Below are 26,626 nucleotides of genomic sequence, written 5' to 3' on the forward strand. Positions count from 1 at the left end.
TCTTGTCTCCAGGTCTGTCTCCTGAGAGCTCTGGGCCTTCATATCTAGATGGCGTGGGACATCCTCCATGGCTGCGTCACAGGTGCCCCTGGGACTGCTCTTGTTGCCCCACCCAGCTGGCCCTAAGCCCCTGACCTATTTCCCATTACCAAACCCTAGCACAGGGGTGTCCAATCTTTTGGTTTCTCTGGGCCACATTGGAAGAATTGTCTTGGGCCGCATATTAACACTAACAATAGCTGATGAACTAAAAAGAAAAGAAAAAAAGCAAAAACGTCTCATAATGTTTTAAGAAAGTTTATGAATTTGTGTTAGGCCCCATTCAAAGCCATATCCTGGGCCACCTGCGGCCCTTGGGCCAGGTTGGAAGCTTGCCCTAGGAATCTTAGATGGAGATGCTCTGTCTTGCCTGGGTGTGGCACCCGCTCCTGTGGCTCCTTTCCTCTCCACACTGGCCAAGCAGGAGCTGAATGCTTTGGAGGCTCCCTGGCATCCTTGGCATAAGGCCCAGGTGCCCACTATGTGTTGGTGCCCGGCCTTTGCACATGGCTGTCCCTCTCTGTGGAACATATTCCCTGGCCCACACATCTTCCTCACCCCTAATTACCTCCCGGGCTCCACACAGTGCATTTCCTCGGGTACTGCGCTGACCAGTGTGGTAGCTGCTGGCCACGTGGCTACGGAGCCCTTGAAATAAGTTCCAATCAAGATGTGTAAGATACACTCCAGATTTCAAAGCAAAAGCAAAAACAGCTCATTCACAATTTTTATACTGATTTTATATTGAAATGAAAATATTTTGGATAGACTGGGTTTAAAAAATATATTAAAATTAAGTTCACCTGCTTCTTTTTACTTTTTGAAATGTGATTGTCAGAAAATTTAAAGTTACATATGTGGCTCACACTATTTTTGTGGGACAGTCCTGCCTCTAGCTAGGGGCTTTGGTGAGAACCAGATGAGTTGATGGGTCTCCTCTGGACCCTGCTTCCCTGGCTGCTGAGGTGCAGGAACTGCAAGGGAAGGGCAGCCTGTCACGGTGCCCAACACAGGGCAGGGCTGGACAGGTACAAGTGAAACAGGCAGATAAGCTGGGAAGGGCACAGAGAAAAGGAGCTCCTCGTGACAGCACTTTCCCACCTTTTATTATTCAACACATGGAAGGGGGTGGAGACACAAGGATAGGGCAATGGTGAGTTTCAATAAATAAGAGAAACAGGACGGACAGGCAGTGGGCCCATGCCTGCACGGCCCCACATAAATAACCAGGTTGCTGAGCCAGAGTGGAGGTCGGGGCTGGGCCTGGCAGCCGCCTGCACTGCCCAGAAGCACTGGCACCACAGGGACGCAGAAACCACTGAGGCCCAAGGTGTGCTCCAGCCCCACCAACACTCTTCTCCCTAAAGCTCCTGAGATCTTGGGGCTGGCTGGGCAGGCTAGGGCTCTGTATCACAGTCCTGCCAGGATCAAGTCTGTTTTTTCAGTTTCATTAAAAACAGCTGGAGGAGGGGCAGGCACATGCATTAAGCCCCTTCCGTAGGCAGAGCCATGGATGGACAGCCCCGTGGGGACCTTGAAGGCAGAGGCCCTGGAAGCAGCAAAAACGGGGCTAGATAAAGCTACTAATAGGAGGGATGGTAGAGCCCAGCTCCCCAGTCCCCCACGACCCAGCCCAGAACCTACAAAGAGCTGAAGAGGCCCTGGGTACTGAGACGTCTCTCCTTACTTCACAGTCAGAAAAATGGACCCAGCGATGGCCACAGACGTGCCCAAGATTAGAACCCAGGGACTCAATTCTCCTAGCCCAGGACTTTCTGTTGCCCCTTCCCTTTATAGACCTGCGGGAAGAGGAGGGGGAGGCACATCTGCTCTACGGCCCTGTACAGAGGCAAGGGTGTGGCTAATTACCAATGGGGCCAGGGGTGACGGGCACGGGCCCCTCCCCTCTGACAAGCCCAGCCCTCTGATGATACAGAGAATCTCGTGGGCTCCTAGGATCCAGCCAGGGCAGGCACGGGGGTTGGGGCATCCTGCAGGGGAGCAACATGGCAGCAGGGCCGGGGGCGGGGCTCAGCCTGCTCCTGTACACAGTGCCCGCCGGCCACCTGCCTCCTCACTGGGGCGGACGCTCCCACCTCCAGGCCTTGGTCTTTGCTGTCTCGTCTGCTGGGCCATTGCTTCTCGGTCCTCACAGTCCCAGCTGCAGCTCCACCTCCTCCAGGAAGCCTTCGGAACCTCCCAGGGCAGGGCCTCAGTGTCCTCAGACTAGACCGCCCCTCAGATGACCAGGCTGCTCTCACTTAGCCGGACCACATAGCGGTTCTCCTGGCGGACAGGGGTGAGGGGTCAGAGCCGAGTCAGGGGCTGGCTTCTGGCTCCGGGAAAGTGGCCCCTGCCTAGGGCCCGCCACACTTCCACCCCTGCCCCGTCTTTGGTCAGGATTGGCCCAGGTGGCAACAGATACCTTTCTCCTTGACCCTCACCTCGGCCTTGTTCTCTGCTGGGGGCTTCAGCCACTTAGTATGGCTTCCACCACTTCCTAGCAGTGCCTGCTGCTCAGGGGGGAGGCCAGGTTGTGGGGAGTCAGGGAGATCACCCCCCAGGGGCCCAGCCTCCGTGATGGTCTTCACCTCAGACACCATTGAACTTGTCCGCTGCTCAGGAATTCGAGCCACGCGGAACCTGTGAGGAGAGTGGGGCAATCATCCCCGTTAGTGGGGATCCCCAGGCACAGAGAAGGCAGCACATGCCCGGGGTCACACAGCAAGTTCATGGACCAAAGCCTGAGCCTGAGAGGCCTGGGTGCCATGGGGGCTAAGATGCTGCCCTAGGGACGAAAGGGCTCCATGTGAGACACAGCGTAACCGGGAAGTCCTGATCTCTCTGGCCACCTCCACTGTCCAGAGAGGCCCAATAAGGGCAGGGCTCCCACTGAGCAGGGTGCTCAGGGCCCAAGCTGGGGCCCTGCCTCCCCCTCCCGGCCCCCAGGCTGTCACGTCTTTACCTGCCCCTGCTGCGTCTGTGCCCACCTCACCTGCCCACAGACAAGATGGTGATCTCGCCCTGACGCCCTGCCTTGGCCCCGGCCTTGGGAACCCTGGTCGGGTTAGGCAGAAGGCTAGGAGCAGGAGTAGTGGCGGCTACAGCCTCAGGGGACAGCAGCACCTCAGGCCACTTCTTCTGGCTACAACGGGAGCAGCAGGGGCCAGAGAGCGAGGCCAGGCCCTGCACGGTGTGGAGGTGGTGGCGGTGCGGGCAGATGTGTGGCACGTTCAGGGGCGCTGGCGGCAGCCTGCAGGGGGCACAGGCAGAAGTGGCCATAGGCCAAGCCAGGGGCAGGAGACCCCAGCAGGGAACAGGGTGACTTGAGGAGGGAGACCCAAGTGGGAGATCCCCAGGAGGCAGGCTGGTTAATGTAGGTTTTGGCCCCGTCATCTCCCACCAGCCCACTCACTTGGACACAGGCCTGTGGCTCGTCTGCACCAGCTGTTTGCTGTGGTACTCTTTCAGCAGCTCCTCCAAGGCCGCAGCATTCTCTGTGGGTAGCTGCAGTCAGACCCTCGCTCTGGCCATATGGGACACGCCTTCCACCCCCTGCCCCAGCAAAGAACCCCCCACCTACCCTCTATACCACCACTCCCAGCCTGGGCTGTGCGCCTTTTCCTCGCACTTCATCAGGCAAGAATGGGAGGCAGAAGTGTGCACTCCTGGGTCAGAGAGCACCAGGCTGCTTGAGGCACCCCGGCAGGGAAGGCAGAGCAGGGCAAGACTCCACCCACCGCGGCTGCCTCACAGGCTCCTGGAGGAAACCCTCCTCTCCTGGGCACTGGGACGGGGTCAGACCTTCTCCTCACCTTTCTTCTCTGTGATCAGGCGTACCAGGACCCCAATGGTGTCCTCATTGGCATCCTCAGTCCGGTAGGCAGGGTTGATTCCTGGGGAAGAGAAGGGCCCTGATCCTTGGGAAGAGGGGGAAGCCACGCTCCTGAGCTAAACCACAGTCTGCCAGCAGAGGGCACCCCTGGCCTTCTTAAGGGCCCTGAGCATGTGCATTTAGGTGACAAGTCTCCCAGAGCCCTGCAAATGTGGGATCCAGGCTCAGAGAAGCCCATATCACCTTCATGACTCAACACCACTGCTTCCTGCACCCAACAGCCCGGGTGCATAGAAGCTTCAGGGCCACGTGAACTCCAGTCATTGAATTGGGCGGGGGAGGGGGCGGTGCGTCAGCGTCTTCTGGGTCTGCACTGTCTCCTCCTCAGCCTCAGGGAGCTGTGGGCTGCCACCCTACCCAGAACTCCCCAAATCTACAGCAAACTGCTATTCCATGGCTTCTCTACCGTGCCCTGTCTGTGTAACAATTTAACTGAGGGCCCTTAGTCAGCTTTGGGCCCAAATCTCAAGGGTGTGAGAATGGTCCATGATGATCAGCCCTGGGACCAGCAGCAAACAGAGCTCCGAGGACTTGCACCCAGGCAGCATCCAGCAGTTAAAGGAAGTCTCTAGGAAAACAACCGCAGTCCCAGGCAAAATGGCCCTGAGTCACCACGTTCCCTCCTGCCGGCTTACTGCTCCTGTCCACTTCCTGCCCCCGCCAGACTTCAGTGTCAGGACTTAGAAGGGGCTCTGACTCCCATGCCAGCCCCAGACGGCCCAGGGTGCTAGCATGGGAGATGTCATTTCACTCATGACGTGGTCACAGGCTCCCATGGGCCCAGGGCAGGGTGTGTGCGAGTGGGCCCCTGCCCTGCAGGGGAGTAGTGGTCTGGGGAAGAAGGAAAGGGGCCCGGGGCCCTGGAGGTGAAGGTGGTGGCACATGCCTGTCCCTCCGGTTCCAGGCCTTGTAACTCAAACTACAGCCGGGAACTGAAACCCGAGCCCTTCATGGTGCCTGCCCCGGACAGGACAGCTGCCCTGCCAGCCCTCCTGACACAGGGCACTCCTCCTACTCCAGGCCAGAGGTCAGAGGTCACCTTGAGTAACTCCAAGGCCATCCGACCCCGGAACCATACACACAACTGTGGCCTCCAAAGCGTCCAGATCCCCACATCTGGGCAAGGCTTCACCCAGGGCGGGATCCCACTGAAGCCACTTGACCAGCTGTGCCGCCTCTGCTCTGCCCCCACGGCCACACCTCCGTCCCCTCACCTTTCCTCCCATGTTGTCAGTCTGCAGCTGTCACCTCCCAGGCCTCTCCCTCTCAGACCCCAGAGGCCAGGCAGGATTCCGCTGGCAGCCCCCAAGTGGAGCTGGGCCTGAGCTCGTGCCCCCGTCCTCCCCACCTGGACCCCAGCCGGGCCTCACCACTGCCTCCACCTCCAGGGCCGGGCCCGACCTCCTTGTGCGCCGTGCAGTGGTAGCCCTTCCGCTTGAGGAGGTTGCACACCAGGATGCCCAACAGCCCCATGAGGCAGAAGACAGGGACGATGGCGATGACCGCGTACTGGGCGGCTGTCTCCTCTGGGCCACCTGCCCGGGTGCCGTTCCCAGGCTGCCGTGTCTCACCACCGCTGCTGGCCCCTGCTGCCACCTCCACGCCACGTCGGGCCCGCCGCCCCCACTCTGAGCATCACAGATGATGGAGGCAGGACAGACACAGAGTGACACAAACACAGAGAGACAGGGGCCCAGGACCCGAGTCAGTGGGGGCTGCAGGAGAGCCAATGTGCCCAGGGCAGCCCATTCCCCGCCATGCTGGGGATGCAAAGGTCAATCCACTGCCCTCCTGTTTTCCTTTCTGGCCATTGAAGCATTGTCCTGAACAAGGCCCCCTCAGGACGGCCAGACACCCAGCCCCGCCCTCCCCTCATGCTGGGGTCAAGGGGTGAAGAGATGACATGCAGGACACATGTCTGGGCACAGGAACATGGGATCTGCCTCCCTATGGCCTGGCCATGAATCTAGTGCCTCGGGGTGACTGACTCAGTGGCGGGAGGAGGTGCGTGTGTGTACGTGAGTGTGTGCGTGCGCTCACTCATCTGCATGGGTTTTTTTAGGCAGGGTCTCACTCTGTTGCCCAGGCTGGAGTGCAGTGGGGCGATCACAGCTCACTGCAGCATGGAAATCATGGACTCAAGCAATCCTCCCGCTTCAACCTCCCGAGTAGCACCACCACACCCGGCTAATTTTTTATTTCTATTTTTTGCAGACAGGGTCTTGCTATGTTGCCCAAGCTGGTCTCAAAGTGATCCTCCTGCCTTGGCCTCCCAAAGTGCTGAGATTACAGGCATGAGCCACTGCACTTGGCTGGCATGAATCTCTTTGAAGGGATGGGGACAGGGGACAGGTCAGTATGTGAGTCCCCAGCCCCCAGCTGTGGCTGCCATCTGCAGGACGCTCTCTGCCACTCAGAAGCATGGTGGGCAGAAACAGCCAGGGGAGCAGCTGACTGTGCCCTGCTGGAGACCCTTTGGCTGCACGCCCTGCCCTAGGCTGGAAGGACCCCACTGCCCCCACATGAACACTGCAGAGGCTGCTGGGCTCACCAGCTCACCGGCCCCTCCCACACATACCCCTGCACCAGTCCTAGCCCCAGTCTGCCACTCACCATCACAGCCATGAGTACCCAGAGGTGCCCAGGAACACGGTTGACATGGAATGCGGGGAACCCCCCAAGGCCCAAACCACCTGTGAGGAGGGAAGATACCACTGAGGCCCAGAAGTTTCCCCAAACACTATCCTTAGGAGAGGCTGGATTCCTTCCTACCAGGCACCCTCAGTGGTCCTGCCCCATCCCATTTCACAGATGGGAAGAATGAGGCCTGCTCAGGGTACAATAAGGCTGGGGCCCCAGGATCCAGAGTCCTGGTCACCCAGCCAGGAGCCCTCTCCACACTCCCTTTGGCTTACCCAGGCCAGCAGTCTCCACAGAGAGTATCTCGAGTTGCCGTGCCCACCTGGGCCTCCAGCCTCCTCCAAAGGCTGCAGCGGGCATGGGGCTGGCATGGGCTGGAGCCCCATGCAGCTGAGAAGGTGCCTGGGGGGCAGGGCCTGCATAATGTGCCCTGCCCCGGGTCCTGTGGGAGGTAAAGGGTGAGAGCACGGCCAGGAACCAAGCCTGAGGACCCTTGGGGGCCAGGCACAGGACTCTGCCCCTGGCCCTCAGGGCCCTCCCAGGACAGGCAGGAGAGCAGGGCAATGCTCACCAGGTCGGGCTCCTCCCCAGGTGGGCACTGCCAAAGGGTTGTTGATGTCAGGGTGGCGAGAGGCCAGGGCAGCAGCTAGAAGAACAGCAGGCATTGAAAGAGGCAGAAAGTGCTGGGCGTGGGGTCTCTGGGGTCATCTATCCCCCACCTATTTCCTGAAACCCCAGTGGTGGGGACCACTGACCACCCCACCCGGGCTTCAGGGACACACTCTTCTAACCTCAATCCCTCACACTGAGGAAAACCTGTCCTGTCTCAGACCTGCTGCAAGACCAGTACCTGGGCAGGGAGAGAGCCACATCTGGCTCTGGAAAGTGCTGGGAAGCCCCAGATAAGGCCACATCAGGATCTCAACCCTTCCAGCTAACCAGAACGATGAGGAGGAAATGCTTCTGAATCCTCTCTCATATTCTGCCCCCCTTCCCCCTACTTTGGGTCCATCCCTGCCCCCATCACAGCTGGGCATATCATTAACCAGCCTCGTTTATAATCCCTGGAGCCAAGTCTGCGGGTGGTGCTTCCTATTCTGGGCCCTCCCTTCAGCGAAAGTCTCCAGGACCACATCCTCCTCCGCAACCTCCCCTCAAGGCGAGGCTACCCCATTCACACCCACACACCCAAACAGGGAGACACATCCCAAACGAAAGCTCCATCTTCTCAGTGTGTGTCCCCAGCCCATTTCACTAGGAGTTCTCTCTGCTTCCCATTCTTAGGAATGAACTGTCTCTCCTGAATCCCTCCTGGAGGAGACCTCAGTCCCCCAATTTGGCCTAGGCTGGATGAGGCTACCATCAGCCGCCCTGGAGATGGAATAGGGATCTCCTCAAACCCCAGAGCGGCTCCCAGCACCTGCTAAGGCTGGAAGGACTCCTGTACATGGAGCAACCCCTTAGCAAGGCCCAAGGCCAAGTCTCACCCTCCCTGAGCTTCCAGCGTCACAGCAGAAAGATGGGCCCCAGGGCAGACCCCAAGATGCTGCAAGTCTGTAATGCGGACTTGCCTGCAGCTCCGGGAAGCTGGTCTGATCCTGTGATACTCGGACCTGGAATCTGGGACCCCCCAGACCAATACAGATCTCGAACCCCAGCACCTGAGGTGCTATGGCTCTCAAGGTCCAAATCCCAGGCCTCTTTTGCCCAGTTTCCTCTTGGTGCCCAGCATACCCTCTGGGCTGGGCTCCATTCTCACGCCTGCGTGCCAACGGGCATCTTGCCCTCAGCCATGCCTGCCTTGCCCATAAATGCCAGCAAGCCCTTCCTTCTCCATCTCCCTGACAAGCCTGGGTGGGCCCAGAGGTGCTTCCTAGGGTCTGACTGCCTCAGATTGTTCAAGAGCTGAGTAACTGAGCCCTGCCCAGCACAGGGTTCCCCGGGAGTGTCTGCACCCTCTTGCTGGAGGGCTGCAGGGCTGAGGGTGCGGCTTTTCTCCTTCCCAGGGCCCATCCCCAACTCACCATAAGGAAGCAGGACAGGGGCCGGCACAGCAGTCTTGGCTTCATCCTCAGGCCCCTGGTGGTCGCCGGCCTAGGGCAGATGGAGAGGAGGCTCGGCAGAGCGGCAGGGACAGGCAGGCAGCCGCTGTCCCCTCAGCACCACTTCCAGGATGACAGGACTCATGGGGAGCAGGCAAGGTGCTGCTGGGCAGGCAGAGCCTGGGGCGGCCGGCTCCACACCTGCAAGCACAAGCCCGAGCACAGGGGGCTGCCCTGCCTGGGAGCCAGCCTCACGGGGCAGCACAGGCAGGAAGGCAGGAAGAAGGCTCTGCAGGCTGGGAGGCTTCCCAGAGGAGGAAGGGCTTCCTTTCCCTTCCTTAAACTGCCAGGTGCCCCGAGGCATCAGCAGGGGAAGGAAGCGCGTGTGGCGGCCTGTGTCCGTGATGACAGGGTTGCAACCAACACCCAACACCCCAGCCCGGCCTCCACACTCCAGCCCAGTGCTCCAGGTTCAGGCCCCCGCCGCCTCCTCCTCACAGGTCTGCAAGCATGCCCGGCCTCTGCCTTCACTCCTGCTGGTTCTGGTCCAAGGAAGGCCTTTTCCTTTACCCTTCAAAGTCCAACACGAAGGCCTCTCTTTCCAGAAGCTTCTCTAGAATATTTCCCCAAAGTGGGTCTGGCTCCCACAGCTCCCCACCCCATCTAGGTCCTGGTCCTTCCGCATGGCCACTGTCCACACCTCTTCCAGGGAGGCTGACTCCTCCCTTGAGGCTGGAACGTGTCTGGCCACAGCTCTGCCCCCGGCAGACCTATGGGGCTGGGGTGGTCACGGCAGCCAATGCTCTGTCTTTGTCATCTCTCCAGCACCTACTGCGTGCGGGCAATGGAGAAATCGGTATGAACAAGACGGACAAGGTCCCTGTCTGCAGGGAGCTCCATCCCAGGGGAGACCCAACTGCAAACAGAGAGGTGCCCCCGCCAGTTGGTGGTAAGTGCCAAGAAACGAAATAAAGCAGAGTGGGAGTGCAGTGTGTGACACTTCAGAGAAATATCCATGGTGGCGCCACGGCCCACTGGTCTGAGACTGAGGCCCCCAAGCCCAGACGGTAGCCTGCTCTGGAGAAGCCTCCAGCCAGTGGACAAGGTGGACACAGCAGGACAAAGGACTTACATCAGACAGCAGAAGGGACAGGTGGCAGAGCAAGGAAGTCCACTGTGTACTTCTTGGAGGCCTGGCTTCAGGGGCACGAGGCTGAGGAAAGCTGTGCTCCTCAGGCCACACGCAGCCTCTGAAGTCCAGGGGCAGCCTGGGAACCCAGCTACTGGCTCAGGGCCACCGCAGGCTGAGGCCCCCGCTGTGACTCCAAGCCCCGTGAGGTGAGAAAAGTGCCTCCTGTGGTAGTCCCAAGTCACTCAGAGGCCTTTCCCTGCAGGCAGCCCGGCCTTTCCACCTAGAATAGCAGCCCAGGAAACCGATCTGTCTACCCGCCCTCCCTCTTGGCAGATCTCAGAGGGGCCCAGGGTTTGAGTTACACTCAGGGGAGGGAGTGGGCAGCAGTCACATCATCTCAGGACTCTCCAGGTCACTGGCAGCCACTCTGGGTCCCAGGCCAGCTCAGGGGAAAGCCAGGGACAGGAGAAGGTAGGGCCACAGTGTAGGGTGGAGGCCACACTTGGCAGTCAACACCCAACAGATGGCAGCACCCCCAGGCCATTTGGGGAGGGCCCCCTGTCCCTCCTCAAATTTGCTCACAAGTCTTCCTTCCAGTTTCTGCCCCAAAGTGTCCTGTGCCCTTGCCAGGGCCCAGCTCCCACCTCGAGCCTGTCTCCCCATGGCTCCTCCCCTGTCCTTTGAGGGATCTAACCCACAGACCTGACCATAAGCCCCGAGTCCTCAGGCTTCACTTCCCCACTAGGCCTGACTATGTAAGACAGAGCCCAATGCTGGGGGTGGGGGCAGGCTGTGGCGGGCATGGTGGCTCACACCTGTAATCTCAGCACTTTGGGAGGCAGAGGCAGGTGGATCACGAGGTCAGGAGTTCAAGACCAGCCTGGCCAAGATGCTGAAACCCCGTCTCTAGTAAAAATACAAAAATTAGCCGGGTATGGTGGTGCACACTTGTAATCCCAACTACTCGGGAGGCTGAGGCAGGGGAATCACTTGAGCCTGGGAGGCGAAGGTTGCAGTGAGCCGAGATTGCGCCACTGTACTCCAGCCTGGGCGACAGAGCAAGACTCCATCTCAAAAAAAAAAAAAAAAAAAAGACAAAGCCGGGGGAACCGTGACTAACCCAGCAGCCCAGCCCCCGGCTCTAGCAGCCCTCCATGTCCCCAAGGTAGGCCCAGAGGGCTGACGTGGGGGTGAAAAGAGGCCAAGCAACCACAGTAGAGAGCCCTAGAACCACCCCAACCCTGGGTGGCACCTGCTAGGTGACCTGAGCCCACAGGGAACAGCTGTGCAGCTGCTCATCTGCAGACAGATGCAGAGCTGTGTGATCTAGAACCTTCCAGGAAGAAAGCAGGGTCCAAAGGCCCAGACTCAAAGCCAGCGAGGGCCCACTCCAGCACACGCACAGACACTGCCACCTAGGGCCTTGTGCCTTCTAATTACACACCTTCTCATTACCCCAAACCAGCACTTACTCCAGTCTGGCTGCCCAGCCCCCACACTCAGCCCAGACTGAGCCCCCGCTGGACTTGCCCAGTCAGGTAGAAAGGCCTGGTGTACACACATGTCCACACCTGCTGCTCAGCACCCCTCACCCCCTGCCCCACGAGGCCTCCACTGTCTAAAGCAGCCCTGGAACCGTGACCAAAAAAACAGTTCAGATGGAAGCCCCCTTGGCTGGGAGGGGATTTGTGAAGGTCCCATATCCGCCTCTGCCTCATCCTGAAGGCTGGGCAGTTAGTGAGGCCCCAGAGCCTCCGATGCTTGACAGAGGAGAGCCACACCCAGCCACACTGGATGGGGAGGAGGGGCCCCAGGGGGGTAGCAGAGAAGGAACTTAGCTTAGAGGCCACTCCTCCCATGTCTCCTAGCCTGGGGCCCAGTTTCCACTGCCACCAACTCCCTGTGGGACCTTCACATCACTGGGTCTCAGTTTCCTCATCTACAGAGATGGGGACATTCGTCTCACTGGCAAGGCTGTCACGAAGTTTTTGGGGAATTTCTGTTTTGTTTTGTTTTTCTGAGACAGTGTCTCACTCTGCCATCCAGGATGGGCTGCAGTAGCACGATCACAGCTCACTGCGACTTTGCACTTTTAAGTGATCCTCCTGCTTCAGCCTCCTGAGTAACTAGGACTGCAGGCATTGCCCCACCATGCCTGGCTAAACTTTTAAATTTATTTTCTGTAGAGACGGGGTCTCATTATGTTGCCCTGGCTGGGCTCCAACTCTTGGGCTCAAGCGATCCTCTCGCCTTGGCCTCCCAAAGTGCTGGGATTCCAGGTGCGAGCCGCTATGCCCAGCCAGTCATGGGGTTTAAAGGAGGTAATGAAGCTAAAGTAGGTCATGGGATTTCCTTCTCCACAGCCCTTCTCCTCTGCTCTGCTGGCAGAGGGCTGTGATTAAGTATTTGTTTGCTTACTTGTTTATTCCTTGCTCCCCCACCAGACAGTGGTGAGGGCAGGGATGTCTGTTTTATGTGCCACAAAACTCCACACCCAGCCCCATGTCTGAAGCGGGAGACCTCCAAACAGACTCACGAGGCGAGGAGGGTTTCCTCAGACTCAGCCCTCCAAAAAAATGCCCAAACAATGAGAACCAGAAATTCCCTGGAGAAAAGCCAACTAGCAAAGGCCATGGCCAGACCCCCAAGCTGAGGGCCCTAGACCGCGATTGAGGCCACAGGCGGTGGAGCCCCAGGGAGGTGCAGCCCCGGAGGCCTCAGAGAAAGAGGAAGCTGTGCCACCAGCCCAGGCCACAGGCAGCTTCCCCTTTCCCAGAAGCTCGCTGGGGTCACCCGGGCCCTGCCACGCCACTCCCCCTCCCCTAGGCAGGGCCCTCCCCTTCCCTACAGTCCCTAAGCTCTCCCAGGGCTTGCGCCCATTCCTCCTGCCCCCTTGCCCTGTCTCTGGCCTCCAGGTCAGTCCCGCCCTGCAGCCTAGGTGCCCTGACACCCAGTTCTGGCGCCGGCTCCCACCACCCTCAGGATGGCGTCGTGATGCGCCCCCGCCAACCTCCCCCACCCACACGCCTGCCACGCTGAGTGCTTTCCACCCTCACACACGCTGCACCTGCTTTCTGCTCTCCCCTCATCGCTTGGCCAGCACCCACTCTTCCTTAGAGCTCAGCTCGAAGTCACTTCCTCCTGGAAGTACCCTCTCCCCCACCTCCCCCTCAGCATTCATGGTGCCATGCAGATCCCATTACCCAGCCCTTTCCCCACCACGAGCTGCCTGCTCCACGCCCAGTGCCGACCTGGGCGGGTATGGGCTGATTTGGGGCAGGAGGCAGAAAAGGCACTCTTGGTAGAGAGCCTAGCTATGCCGAGCTAGAAGGGCCAGTGAGCAGGCTGAGGGGGAAGGAGCCCAGAGGCTGGGGTGGGTCAGAACCCAGATCTGAACCCCTGGGCTAACTTGGGGATACAAAGTATGGGGTGCAGTCCTGCTCTGCTCTGTCCTGCACTGGCTCTGTGGCCCACCTGCAGAGGGCTGTGCTAAGGCTGAAAGGAGAGAATCACATTAAGTACTCAGCACAGGCCTGGCACAGAGTAAGCATTCCCCAAACTTCACTGTGACTCAGTTTCCCTACGTGTGGAATGTGGAGGAGAAGGGCACACAATTTTTATTTACGTTCAGTGCCTGGCACAGAGTCTGGTACACAGGCGGTGCTGGGTTCGCCCTGGTGGGAATCTGGAGGGTGGGAGGGTGGAGGAGATGGGAGGAGTCTGGAGGAGTCTGGGAAGGTTGGTGGGCAGTGCTCAGGTCACACCAAGGCTCAGCTGCCTGCCAAAAAGCCTGCACTTCCCCCTAGGGCCTATGGGAGCCTGGAAGGGTTAAGCAAGGGAGGGAGAAGAATGAACAGTTCGGTCTCAGCAGGCTCCCCAGGCTGCCTGCCAAGAGAGGCTGCACTGGGGGAGATGGAGGTGGGGGCCGATGCCCACCTGGAGCAGGGCAGGTGGGGAGGCAGCTACTCTGCTTCCCAGATAGTGGCTCCTGAGCCTGTGGACCTTCCTCTGGCCTCCAGAGGCTAGGGTTGCCTGGAAACACAGCTGGACACAGGCCTCCCTTGGCAGTGGCCGCACCCAAGGCAGGAAGACAAAGGCCACCCATCAACAGAGAAATCCAGGTTAGCAAGGAGCCCAGCGGTTCCCTGGCAACTGGGGCTGAAGTAGGGCAGTGACCATGCTGAGTGGCTTTCCCTCCTCCACACTCACAGGGAAAGGAACGGACCCCAGCCCTGTGCAGGCCGGGCCCTCATCCTGGGTTGCTGCCTTTCCTTGCAGGAGAAGTGAGCATTCCTGTTCCACAGCTGGACAAACTGAGGTCAGGGGAGGTCACTGGTGGGGGTCACACAGCCAGTAAGAGATGAAGCAGGAATGGAGCCCAGGACTGTCTCTTTTCTGTCTCCTTTTGCCCTGCAACTTAGCCCAGAACCTGGCACATAGTAAATGTCCTTGCAGTGTTTGCCAACCTGATGGTGGAAGCTAGCAAGCTAGCAGCACCCAGTAGGTGGCTCAACTGAGGGTCTGTTACTAAGGACCCAGGAGGGCCCCAGGAGAAGGTGCTGTTGTCTGCACCGCTATCCCATGGGACCTCTAGGAGTTGCCTGCATCTATACTCATTTGCATATTGTTCTAGTCTGTGCCAGCTCTGGCAGGAAAGGGAGCTGTGAACTGAAAGAGGCAGGAAGACTGGGGAAGTCTGGGAATTCCCAGAGCGGGGAAAAAGAGGTCCCAGGGTGGAGCCCCAGCTTACTAGGGCTGCTGCTGGGAGCTCAGAGATGTGCGGAGGCTGGCTCAGGGCCACTCAGTGAGACAGGTGTTCCACTCCCGCCCCTTCCCACAGCCCTGGGCAGCCATGAGCTCCCAGGTCACCACGATGGGGTATAAACCTCTCAAATCCTAGGCCCCTAATCCTGTACCACCTCGAGGCCAGGCAGCAGCTGCTCCCCAGCCCACTCTCAACCACACCCCCAGAAGCTGGGCATGGTTCTGCACCTCAGACCTCCTGGCTGCCACCGGGCCTAGGCTTCCGTGGCTCAGGTGGATGGGGTGGGGCTGAGGCTAACGGGGCTAAATTGGCTCCTTGAGGCCAAGAAAAGGGCTGAGGTGGCCACACCTGGCCCACCCAGCGCCTCCCAGTCTGGGTATGGTACAGGTGCAATCCTCGCCCCACTTCCTGGGCCGAGTCTGGGGCTAGAGGAGGGATGTCTGAGACCAGACAGTTATCTTGGGCAGAGAGGGGGCTCTCTAACCCTTCTCACTGAGCACTACTGCCTGTCCCCTTCCCACTCTAAGCTGGGTCTCACTGAACTCCTCAAAGACAGTGTTCCATGCTTCACACGGAAAAAACTGAGGCTCAGAGATGCCAAGTGGTAGCCTGTAACAACTTCACCTTGAAGGAGATGAAATTTACCTACCCTGGAGCAGGGCGGCCCTTGCCTGAGCCACCCAGGCCTGGTATCTCCACTGCTTCTGGCCCGCCATCAACCTCTCAGCACCACGGACAACCCTGTGTTGCCAACCCTGGCCCTGAGACAGGACAGCAACGGGTCTGGGGGTGCTGAAGGACACCTCACTGCAGCCCCAGCTCATGCTCTGCTACCTCCAAGAAGCCACCTTTGCCACCTGCCCCGGCCATAAACCTGATCCCGAGTCCCTAATGTGCTCAGCATGGGCCCTGCCCCCAATCACCCTGACCTGGAAGACCTGGGCAGAGGCTTTGGGAGGGACTTGGGGGAGACCACAGCCCTGGTCTGCCCCATTCTCCAACTCTCCCCAGACTTGCGGTGCTAGGGAAGGAGGCGCCCCCAAGGCCATCCCAGGTCAGGACCTACCCAGTGGAGCTATGCTGAGGACTGGGGTCAGTGCAAGTGCAGTGGTGGGGCAGGGAGGAGACAAAGTTGGGCCCTGGAGCAACCCACCAGGGTTCAGACTCTGGCTCTGTCACTTCGTGGATCTGTGGCCTTGGGCAGGTTACTTACCCTCCCTGAGTTTCGGGGTCTTCCTCTGCAAACAGGGGTGCTAGTCCGTGCCTCATGGGATACTGAGGGCTCTCAACACAGCTCCACGAGGGCCAGAGGAACCCAAGCTCAGGACCAAGCAACAGCCAGCCGAGGTCACCCAGAGGCTTGGGTGTGGCAAGAGTGCTTTGGGGAACTCCATGTAAATCCTGGCAGCACAAGTAGAGGGGCCTCGGCCTCTCTGGGAGGGCCCTGGGTGCCCATGTCCCAGCCCCTGTACAGGCCTGCATCCACCTGCTCCCACACCAGCCAGGGCCATGGCCAGGTATGTAAGGGGTAGTTCAGCAGTCAGGAACCCAGCCCCAACTTCCCAAGCCTGTTTCCCAATTACACCACTGCAGCTGACCTCACGGTGTGGTGGAGGACTCAGCGTTCACAGACAACAGGGGCTCTTCTTACAATCAGGCCTTGGGCCAGCCATCCCCTCCTGTAGGAAGCCTCCCCAGCCTCCCTGTCAAGAGGGCCTCCTCCCCTCTCCAGACTCCCCCACCCCCTCACCCCTGCCATCAGTTTTCAGTCTCCCTTGACTCCTTGAGAAGGGGTGAGGCTCCTTGAGGGAGGGAGGGAACGGGTGTGTGCAGGAGGCCAGGCACGGAGCAGGCCGGTGGTGTGAGTGGCCAAGGTCCTCCCCTCTCACTGCTCCTCCTCACAGCGCATGCACTGGGCTAAGCACAGGTCCCTCCTCTGGAAGCCTCCACTCCTCTCTCTACCTGCACACTCAGACCCTGACTCTAACTGCCTATAGAGGTCCCTGCTGTCCCCCTCTGTCTGTGACAACTAGCCAGGGCACTTGCTCACAGCCACATGGGCAGTTTATTTATAGCGCTCTCATCTTTCCCAGAGTGGCCTAGGAAAGAACTCTGGCCTTCAAGGCCAGCAGACCTGGGTTTGGATCCCAGTGACACTGGGGCCTGGCAAGTGCCTCCTCTCTCTGGGCCTTGGTTTCCCTGCCTGTGCTTGGAGGGAATGATGACCCCCAGGAGTATAAGGCTGAGGATGTGACAGCCTCCCGGGCCATAATCCCAGGGATGGGCAGAGTAGGGATGCAGCATTGGCTCTTGTCCTCTCTGCCACTCCAGCCCCACTCAGCAGCACCAAGCCTAGGCCCAGACAGACACGGGCTCAGCACACAGTGGGTGTTCTCTCTGTCCAGAGACCACATCCCTGCACCCCCATCGATCCTGAGTGGGGAATGGCGCCAAACACGCCCTGCTGAGTGATCTCAGGCAAAACCCCTTCCTCTCTGGTCCTCTCTCCTGCTGACCTGGCAGAAGGGCTGGCCCCATAACAGAGGTAATCAGGTCCCGCCCAGCCAGACTGGGTACTGACCAGCCTGGCCCTTCTCGAGAAACTAATGTTAGAATTGTCAGACAAACCCCTCGACCCTCACCTCCTGCCTGGAGACCAGGCTGGGGGCTGGGCAGGATCTGGAGTACCTGACTACAACACAAGTGGCTGCATGACTCAGCCTAGGGCTGCTCTCTGAGTCGAGGTTCCCCCATACCAACTTGGAAAGGAGAGGGCCCGGGTCAGTGCTGTTGTGAGGAAATGCTGGGCCCAGAGCCTGGCGCACAACAGGGCCTGAGCAGGGACAGTTGCCTCTACTGGCTCAAGATTTCGAGGACCATGGCAAGCACTACACTTGCCCCCTACCCACAGGAGTGGCCGTTGAGTCTCTGCCCCCACCCCCTAGCACACATTCTGCCTCAGGTCATGGTAAGCACCAGAGACCTGGGTGCAAATCTCCCGGTGCCTCCCAGCACACAGGTGCTGGGATCCTAGAGCAGCTGCCCTTCCTCAGGAAGAGGTCTCGTCAGCACAGAGACGGCAGTGGGAGGCGATGGGCTGCTAGCCACGCTGGCCCCACCAAGCTGAGCATGCGGTGCCCACAGGTGCCCCAAACCTGTGCCCATTCCCCAGCAGTGAGGGAGGACACCTGGCAGGTGGCCCACAACAATGAAGACAGACTAATTTCGGGCCTGGAGGGCTTCCTGGGCGAGGTGGAGCTGGGGCTATAGTCTGGATGGCCAAGAGGATTCTAGAAAGAGGGAAGCTTTAAAAGCAAAGGCAAGGCATCTGGCAAGGAGAGGCGAGGGTGAAGATGTAAATTCTGAAAGGCCTTGGAAGGAAAGGCCTCAATGCCAGGTGAGGAGTTTGAACTATACTTTGTAGGTGAAAAGCAAGAGTTACTTTATGGAGGTCACTCTGGCAGTGTGTGGGAGAGCCGACGTGGAAGCACAGAAGCTACAACCAGAGCCTGGGCAGGGATGGCAAGGCCAGAGCTGGAATATGAGGCAGGCCGACGTCGGGAAGGTGTGTCTTGGGCCTGCTTCCAGTGCTGGCCAACCTCCAGCCGCCAGGGAAAGTGTGGACACAGAATGGCAAACTCAGGACAGAAGGCAGGTACCCTGTCTGGAAGGTGAAGGTTCTGGGAGTCCTTGGGTAAGTCCCTGAATTCTCAGAACCTCAGTCTCTCCTTCTGTGAAATGAGATTGGGCCTGATCCTATGACTAGGGGCAGGTGCTGACTGGCCCTCAATGTCTCCTTGGCTAGACATAGAGCCCTCCTTCCAGCAGCTATCACACCAGTCCCAACTGTGGTCACAAGTGGAAACCCAGCCTGGCCCCACTGTCATCCCCAGAGGCCCAAGTTCCCAGAAAGGTTTGGCTTGGCCAGGGCACAGGCTGAGGCTGGGGGCCTCCTTCAAGGCTGGGATAAGGAGAAGTTAACTCTTCCCCTCTTGCTCCCCCTCCCAGGCCCTAAGCTATTTCCACCTCTTTGCTGAGGATGGAAATAACTCGGGCTCAGCCCCTAGAGACCACGACAGCTATTTTCATCAGCCCCAAGAAGCACAGCTCCAGTCATTGCAGAGAGGACCGAGGGACACCCTGATCCCCAGTTCCAGTTCTTGGCCAAGTGGCAACAATGGTCAGAGCCAAAAGGGGTCACTGGGAAGAACAGGGAGACCGAGGCCCAGAGAGACTAGGGACTAGCTCAAAGTCACTCCCTGTCTGCTCCCCACCACAACATGGAGGTGGATTTGGGGAAATGCCTCTAGAGCAACTGCAAAGGGGAGGGGGCCTCTCAAGTACGATGAAGGTTACCTGGGACTCTCAATTTTCCCTGCTACCCCTAGGCTGTGCTGCTAACTCCATACACTCTTCAAAGCCATGGGGACACCCCCAAAGCCAGGTCCAGGCTCTAGAAGGCAGGGGACAGGTCTTTCTGGTGATGTCTGGTTGGGAGTGAAGTCTGGCGAGGAACAGGAAGACCATGTAACCCACCCATCCCCAATGTTCCAGACATGTGTGCACACACACACATCACACTTAGAACTCACAATGTAATGCCCTGGCAAGGCCACGCCTTCTAGCCCAAGTTTGAGAGACAGAAGTCCAGGAAAGCCATGAGCAGTTATTAGGAAGGTGGGTGATCCTCTCTCCCAGCATCTCACAGGTCTCCGGGGTCAGAAGACCTGAATTCCAGTCCTGGCACTGTCCTGACTCTGTATGACCTTGGCCAAGTCACTTTGCTTCTCTGATCCTCAGTTCCTTTCTCTGAAACACAGTCACTACATCTCAGAATCACTGTGAAGATTCAACAAGACAGAACACCATGAAATGTTCAGAATGGTGCCTGACACTGTCCTCCACCCCTAGAATGTAATCAGCATTTTCAGAAGATGGCAGCAGAAGACAACTACCAGATCCTACAGCAAGTGCCACCCTCTCCTAGACTAGGGAGCTCAGCTTCCACCCCACCCTGCGTGAACCCCACAGACCTTCGTATGGGAGAAGGGGCCTCAGAAGGGTCTTGCCCAGATGGCGAAAGGGCCCCGCTCCAGCTCTCCAGCAAGAACTTAGCCTGCCAGACCAGAGGCCACTCCTGGGGAACAAGTCTCTCCCCACTCTCCCCCAACCCAAGGAACTGAAGAAAGGACACCCAGACAGAGGAGTGAATGTCTGTGGATTTAGGGATCCATATTGTCTATGGATCCATTTCGTGACAGAGGACCAGGAAGCCTTTGGTTGGGAGGCTAACGTTTCCTTGACCAGTTTTGGAGAAGGCTGTGCTTCCAACCCTATCAGTAGCCCCTGAGTGCAGCCCCTGGGCCACTGTGCCCCGAAGAGAAGCCTGCCCTCACCCCCCACTGCAGTCTTTCTGCCTGAAGGGAAGGGAGAACACAGGCGGTTGACCCAAAAACAATAGAGGATCCCAAAGTGATGATTCACAGTCCATTCAAAGCCCAACACCTCAGTGTGCAGATGGGGAGACTGAGGCCTGCGTGGGGGAGGGGGGGAGGGGGGCAGGGGGGGTCTGAGAACAAGACTGTGTCCGGGTCCACTGAGAATACAGATTACACAGTGGCAGAACTTTGCCAGGTGTAGGGACTTCAATGCATGAGTGTGTGGGTGCAGGTGGGCGGGGGGACGCTGAGACTGCCACAGGGCCCCTTCCCTGCTGCCAGCTGGGCCACCCACCAGATGTTGCCCAGCCTCGGCTTTCTCCCTCGGCCAGGGCCCATCCCTCAGGGTCCATCTCCTCACTAAGCTGAATTCCTGAGGGGTGCCCTCGTGGGGACAGTCCTGGAGACCCTTGTCTCCTGGCTCCCCAACTTCCTCATCGCCCCCCATCTGCTGGAAGGTGTCCTAGGTCCGGTCCCTCCTCCTCCTGCCTCTTACTCATCATTGCCCTAGGCGCAGACACACACACACACACACACACACACACACACACTGAAACCATTTGACCCCACACGCACACCATGGCGCCAGCGAGCTCGGCTCGTTCTCAGTCACTCGGGCTCCTCTCCCTCTATTTCACCCTCACAGTAAAGGGTGGCCCTGGCCCTGCACCGGTCACGCCCCAAGCCACGCAGTTCGTGACCCCAGTGACCCCCGGGTCTCTCCCTCACACAACACACGCACACACGCTGCCTGTCTCCCACACACAGAGCCCCTCTGTGTCGCCCGCTCGGCCCGGCGTCACCGCCCAGTGTCCCAGCCACACGTTCGCCCGGCCAGGCCGCCTCACGCGCCGTGTCACCCACAGTCACGGGCTGACACCGTCCAGACCCCCCCTCGGCCGCCCCGCGCCGAGGCGCCGCCGTCCAGTCCGCCCCACAACCTGGTCTCGGTCCAAGTTTCCCGGGCCAGGGACCGCTGCGGGCCCCGCCGGCCCCTCACACCGCAAGTTCCGCTGCTTCCCCGCGCGCCCCCCGACAGCCACCGCGCGGGGCCGGCCCGGAGTCGCGGCCGAAGGACCTGCAGTTCACGGTTTTCGGAGACTGGTGGGGGCTGGTGCGCGGAAGGCGCCGGGACAGGACGCGAGGCGGGAGGAGTGGGGGGGCGGGGGCGCGCGGCCGGGCTGCAGCATCCGCCGAGCCCGCGAACTTCCTCAGAGACGCGGGGAGGCAGGGGGCGCCACTAGGGTCCGTATCCCGCTGGCCCGGCCGCGGAGAGCGGACTCTGGATGGGCGCTCCGCGCGCCCTCCTTACCTGGCCGCGCCGCGGCAGCTCCACCTCGGCTCCCAGTTCGACTCGGCGCCGCGGCCCAGCTCGGCGAGCGCCCGGACAGCCGCGCAGCCTGCGCGCCTTTTGAATGAATCGCCGGCCGGGCCGGGAAGGTGCGCAGACCCGCCCCCGCGCGTCACGGCCGCCGGCCCCGCCCCCGACGTCAGAGCACGGGCTGCGCCCTCCGCCCGACTCACCCCGAGCCGCGGAGGGGCTTGCAGCTCTGCCGCCGGGCGGCGCTGCTCTACGTCGCCCTCTCTCGCGCCCCTGGGAACTGCAGGGGGCTGCGCGGGACTGGGCGGCGGGGCCCAGAGGGCTTCTTGCATCCGCCTCTTCAGGGCTCCGAACCAAGAAAGAAGGGGTTGTGCGAAGCAAGATAAAGAGACTGGAGACTGAGATACTCCTCTGGGCCCTCTCAGCATTGCCAGTGTAACTAGAGCCACCTCTGCCTCTTTCTGGGCCTCATCTTCCTCCTGCCAGTTGGTGGCCAGGAAGAATAACCTCACTTTGCCTTGTTGACGAGGCCCAGGCCCAACCCTGGAAACCCTCACCTAGTTGGCGAAAAGGCCTGGGGAAGGTGAGTCTATAAAGGAAGCCCACACGGTGGGCTTCAGCACATCCTTCAAGCCCTAGTGAAATCCTCCAGGAGGCGTCTCCTGCCTCCACTCCCCCACTCCCCCACTCCCCGCACCACTTCTCTCTACCAGGGTAGTTAGTTTCCCTCCAGCAGGACAGGTGACTCACTGCCCCCCTCCCTGCTACAGCCATCCCACCCTGCCAGTTTCCAGTGCCAGCCATCACAAACTCCAGGCACTATTCACACTGTATTCCGACTCCGAATCGTGTTCCCTGGAGTTGTGCTACAGGGTGTGCCAGGACTGGAGGGAGCAGCTCAGTGGCCCGTTCCCCCTCTCAGTACTATTCAGGGGATCTCAGGCAGTCCTCCTGGGACAGTAGGGCTGATGGGAGACTGAGACACCAGGGAGGGCCTAGTGCTGGGCCAGAGGCCTGGCTGGGGTCAGGATAATCACAGCCCATGACAGAGATGGAGAAAGGAAGGTAAATAAGTCAGCTGGGGATAGATGGCTGGGGGTGGGGTTCCAAACATAGAATCTGAACCCAGGGGCTAGGAGACGGGAAAGGTCAGGTCCCCAGGGTCCAGGAGATTCCAGGAGGAGAACTGGACACCGCATGGGGAGGGGAGCAGGGGATGAGTTTCCATTTCCCTGGGTCATGCCCAGGTTGTGGGGGAAGGGCATAAGGAGCTACAGGTCATTGATGTCAGGATCATGACATCAGCACCCTCATATGTCAATGGAGACCTCCAGGGCTGGGGCAGGGGTTCTTCCAGGGTCCCACATCCCAGCCTATGGAGGGCCAGAGCAGCCAGAATACCCTCCACTCCTGGAAATGTTTTCTTTGTAAGGGGACCGTCAACACCCCAGCTCTAAGTTCTAGAGTTCAAATGGTGGCAATTTCAGGTGTCACTCAATAAACCAAATGGGAAGGCCAGGTGTAGTGGTCACACCTGTAATCCTAGCACCTTGGGAGGCTGAGTTGGGAGGATCACTTAGCCCAGGAGTTCGAGACCAGCCTGGGCAACATGATGAAGCCCAGTCTCTACAAAAATATGGGGGAGAATCACCTGAGCTCAGGAAGTTGAAGCTGCAGTGAGCCGCGATCATGCCACTGCACTCCAGCCTGGGTGAGAGAGTGAGACCTTGGCTCAATCAATAAACTAAATGGGGAAATGCTTTTTGGTTAAGGAGCACTGGCTATTAATCAGACATCCTAGAGAGGGTCCACGCCCCTCTCTACCACCAGCTCTCTGTGAGGTTTTCATCAAATCCACCCCCAACTCAGTTTCCTCATCTGAAAACTGGGGTGCCAGACATGTTGCCTAAAGTTCTCTGTGGGAGGGGGCTACCTGGCTGCCCTGGCAGCAGCTCCATAGAGTAGGTCTCCCGTAGCCACAGCCCAAACACTTCTCGCCCCTGCAACCCCCAGGTTAGGAGGGAGCCTAATTATTATTTACTGCCGGGTGGATGGGCCAGCTCCTCCTGCAGCCAGCTCTGACTCTGAAACCACTGTGACGTGAGCCCCTCCCTGAGAGTCTACCAGCATCTGGGTTGCTCCACAGTAAGTAGACAGGGAAGGAGTTGTGGAAGCCACAGGAAAGATTTAGACTTGCTTTTTATGGAGCTTGGAGAACCACAGGCTTGAGAACAAAGGACTCTCAGAATCACAGGCTTTATAAAATCCTGGCATCTCAACTGAACCCATGGAGTCAGCACTGGAATCCCTGAGCTCAGGGACCTCATAGACCATCTTGTTGAACTTCACATGGTACAGCTGGGCAAGTGGGCCCAGAGAATGTGTGCACCTCATTGTAGGTACACAGCACAAGGTCCCAGTAAACTGGGACGAGCTGTGATGGGGACCTGGAGGCAGGGGTACAGGTGCCATGCCCCAGCCAGGCCCTGCCTGTGGTGGGGATCCTGGGTCACAGGATCAGAGCCACCACAGTGTGGCTGTATGCAGGGGATCTGAGTAGATGACTGCCGTGGAGTCATGGACCAAAGGTAGTGGGTGCCACTCTGCTTGCTGGCTGTGCTGGAATTCCAAAAGGAAGTACATACAGTACAAGCCTGGAGGAACGGGAGGCTCAGACTTAAATTTCAATGCTCCAGGCCAGGCGCAGTGGCTCACGCCTGTAATCCCAGCACTTTGAGAGGCCAAGGTGGGAGGATCACCTGAGGTCAGGAGTTGGAAACCAGCCTGGCCAACATGGTGAAACCCCATCTCTACTAAAAATACAAAGAAAAAAAAATTAGCCAGGTGCGGTGGTGGGCGCCTATAATCCTACCTATTCGGGAGGCTGAGGCAGGAAAACCACTTGAACCCGGGAGGTGGAGGTTGCAGTGAGCCAAGATTGTGCCATTGCACTCCAGTGTGGGCGACAGAGCGAGACTGCGTCTCAAAAAAAAAAAAAAAAAAATTCAATGCTCCACCCTAGGCTAACCCCCAGTGGGCCAAGTCCTAACCCTAAGAAGGTGGGCTGCTGTCCTGTGTTTGTGTCTTAGCTCCAGGGGAGGGTGGGCTCAGTCTGAGGAGAAACTGAGGCTAGGAGGCCAGGATGGGGCTCAGCCTGGGGCCAGGCCAGAAGCTGAGCTGGGGCTGTCTGGGTCTGAGGACCAGGTTCAACCTGCATTTAGGTCCAGACCCTGGCCTGGGTCTGGAATCCCACTGGGGTGGAGCTGTCAAGTCTTTGGTGACTGCCTCACTGGCTCCCTCATGGGAGGCCCAGCACTCTCAGTTCCATCCATCCCAGGTTCTATTGCCCACCTGACTGGTGCTCAAGGAGGCAGGTGTGGGGTATTCTTGGTCCCATGGTGAGTCTGAGAGAGGAACCCAGAGCCATCAACTGCAGACAATGGGGCTGGTGGGGACCCTGGGGACTGTCAGGGTGAGACTTGCAGTCCAGTTACCCTCGGGGCCCAGAACATGAGCAGGTCAAGAGCTATGGAGTGTGAGCCAAGCCCAGGGAGACAGGTGGCTTGCTGAAGCATCTGAGGTTAAGGAGCCTGGAGAAGAGAAATCTAGGGGAAAATGGAAGAATATACGCTTTGGTGTCACATAGATAGTGGTTAAGTCCCAGTTCTGCTGTTGCCAGGCTGTGTGACCTTAGGCAAGTGACTTCACCTCTTTTGAGAACTCGCCCATCCAAGCATGTTAGGAGGATCTGCTGAGACCTCATCGGGCGCACCAGCTTCTTCCAGGCCGCTGGGCTCGGAAGCTCTCTCTCCTCTCCCTTTCCTTGGTGCAGTGTTTGCCCTGGGCAGCAGGGGCTCTGCCCGATTTATGCCTGATGCCTGCTCACTATCTCCCTCCCCAGTCCAGCCCAGCAAACTACCTCTGACCCAGCTTGGGATGCCGGCTCACTTGCCTTTGCCAGGCAGGACTCCTCATTGGCTATAATTGGGCCTAAAATAGACTTCCCCTTGCCGCTTCCTGCAACCTGGCCTGTGGCTTAAGGTCTGTGAGGACACAGACTTGGTGTTTGGCAGGCATGCAGAAGATGTGAAGGGCTCACAGAGGTCATCCAGGTCTATGGAGGGACAGACACTTGCCTGGCATCACACAGTGCTGAGAGGCCTGGCTGGAGCTTGAGTTCAGGCCCTGGGGTCCCCCATCCCCTCCCCAGGCCCTGCCCAGAAGGTTTAAGGTAAGGCCTTAGCCAGACTTGCTCTCTCCAAGCCCTCTGGACCAGCCCAGTGCTGAGGCTGGTTTGAGGTGTGTGACGGGGCCCCTGGAGGCCAGCTCATCTAGCCTTCTGCCTCCCCTGGCTTTAAGGGTCATTTCCTGGCTTTTCTGACCACAGGAAACCTTCCTGCCTGGGATCTCCTCCCCAGCTACCCCCAGCCTCAATGTTGCCTTTCTGTGTGACCTCAGGTAAGTCCCTGTCCCTCTCTGTGCCTCTTTTCCATAAGTTAGATGGTCTAGCTAAATCCTGCCCCCTGTCCCTAACCCAAGGGACCACCTGGAGAACTCCCTTGAAGAGGAGATGGCCTCTGGCTTTGACTCTCCTCACTGATCTGGGATCTGGATCCCCTTCCCAGGGCTGGTCTAAGGAACATTAGTCCAGCCTCATGAGTGACTACGTGTGACTCTGGGTGGTCAGGCTGTCTCTCCTGTCCTCCAGCCACACCAGGCTGGCCCTCCTCTTCCATGAGATACAGAGAACTGAGCAGACAGATTCCAGGTTCTATCAGTTAGTGGGTAGGTGACCTTTAGGAAGGCATCTAACCTCTCTGAACCTCAGTTTCCTCATCTGAAAAGGAGGGTAATAATGGTATCAACCTCCCAGGACCATTGTGAGGATTCGAGATGATCCATGCTCCTGGCTTGCAGCAAACACTAAGTGGAAGCTGGGTTTACTGTTTCATGGCATTCAAGACCTAGAGTTGGTTCTCACCTGAATTCTCCAGATTTAATTCAACAAATATTTACTGAGCATCTACTGTGTGTCACGCACGTGGCAGGCCTGGGGAGGGAACAAAGAACAAAATCCCATGCTCACGGAGCTCCCAACCTAGGCTCCCCTGCCTTTTCCTCTTTCCCCATCCACCTGGGCCTGCACCAGGCTCCTCTACCCCTCCTTGCCTTGGTTCGAGCTGTTCTTTTTTTTTTTTTTTTTTTTGAGACAGAGTCTCCCTCTGTCACCCAGGCTGGAGTGCTGTGGTGTAATCTTGGCTCACTGCATACTTGGCCTCCTGGGTTAAAGCAATTCTCTGCCTTAGCCTCCCAAGTAGCTATGATCACAGGTGCACGCCACCACGCCTGGCTAA

The 26,626-nt window shown here is 58.7% G+C and overlaps 1 protein-coding gene across 2 annotated transcripts; it reads right to left on the reverse strand.

Annotated features, from left to right (window-relative positions):
* Positions 1-282: 282 nt before the first annotated feature.
* Positions 283-21,497, reverse strand: RELT (RELT TNF receptor). 2 transcript variants are annotated; one of them, XM_030829632.1, is made up of 11 exons: positions 21,264-21,497; positions 8,599-8,668; positions 7,146-7,220; positions 6,850-7,016; positions 6,548-6,627; positions 5,305-5,562; positions 3,855-3,935; positions 3,455-3,536; positions 3,035-3,292; positions 2,484-2,682; positions 283-2,325 (listed from the first exon to the last, which is right to left on the reverse strand). In XM_030829632.1, the coding sequence occupies exons 2-11, from the start codon at positions 8,641-8,643 to the stop codon at positions 2,278-2,280; spliced, it is 1,293 nt and encodes a 430-aa protein (XP_030685492.1). In that variant the 5' UTR covers positions 8,644-8,668; positions 21,264-21,497; the 3' UTR covers positions 283-2,277. The 2 variants fall into 2 exon arrangements, with proteins under 2 accessions (XP_030685492.1, XP_030685493.1); XM_030829633.1 differs by lacking the exon at positions 3,035-3,292 and having other exon boundaries at positions 758-2,325.
* Positions 21,498-26,626: the final 5,129 nt, after the last annotated feature.

The sequence above is a fragment of the Nomascus leucogenys genome, chromosome 15 (genome assembly GCF_006542625.1).
Source record: "Nomascus leucogenys isolate Asia chromosome 15, Asia_NLE_v1, whole genome shotgun sequence".
NCBI classification, from domain to species: Eukaryota; Metazoa; Chordata; class Mammalia; order Primates; family Hylobatidae; genus Nomascus; species Nomascus leucogenys.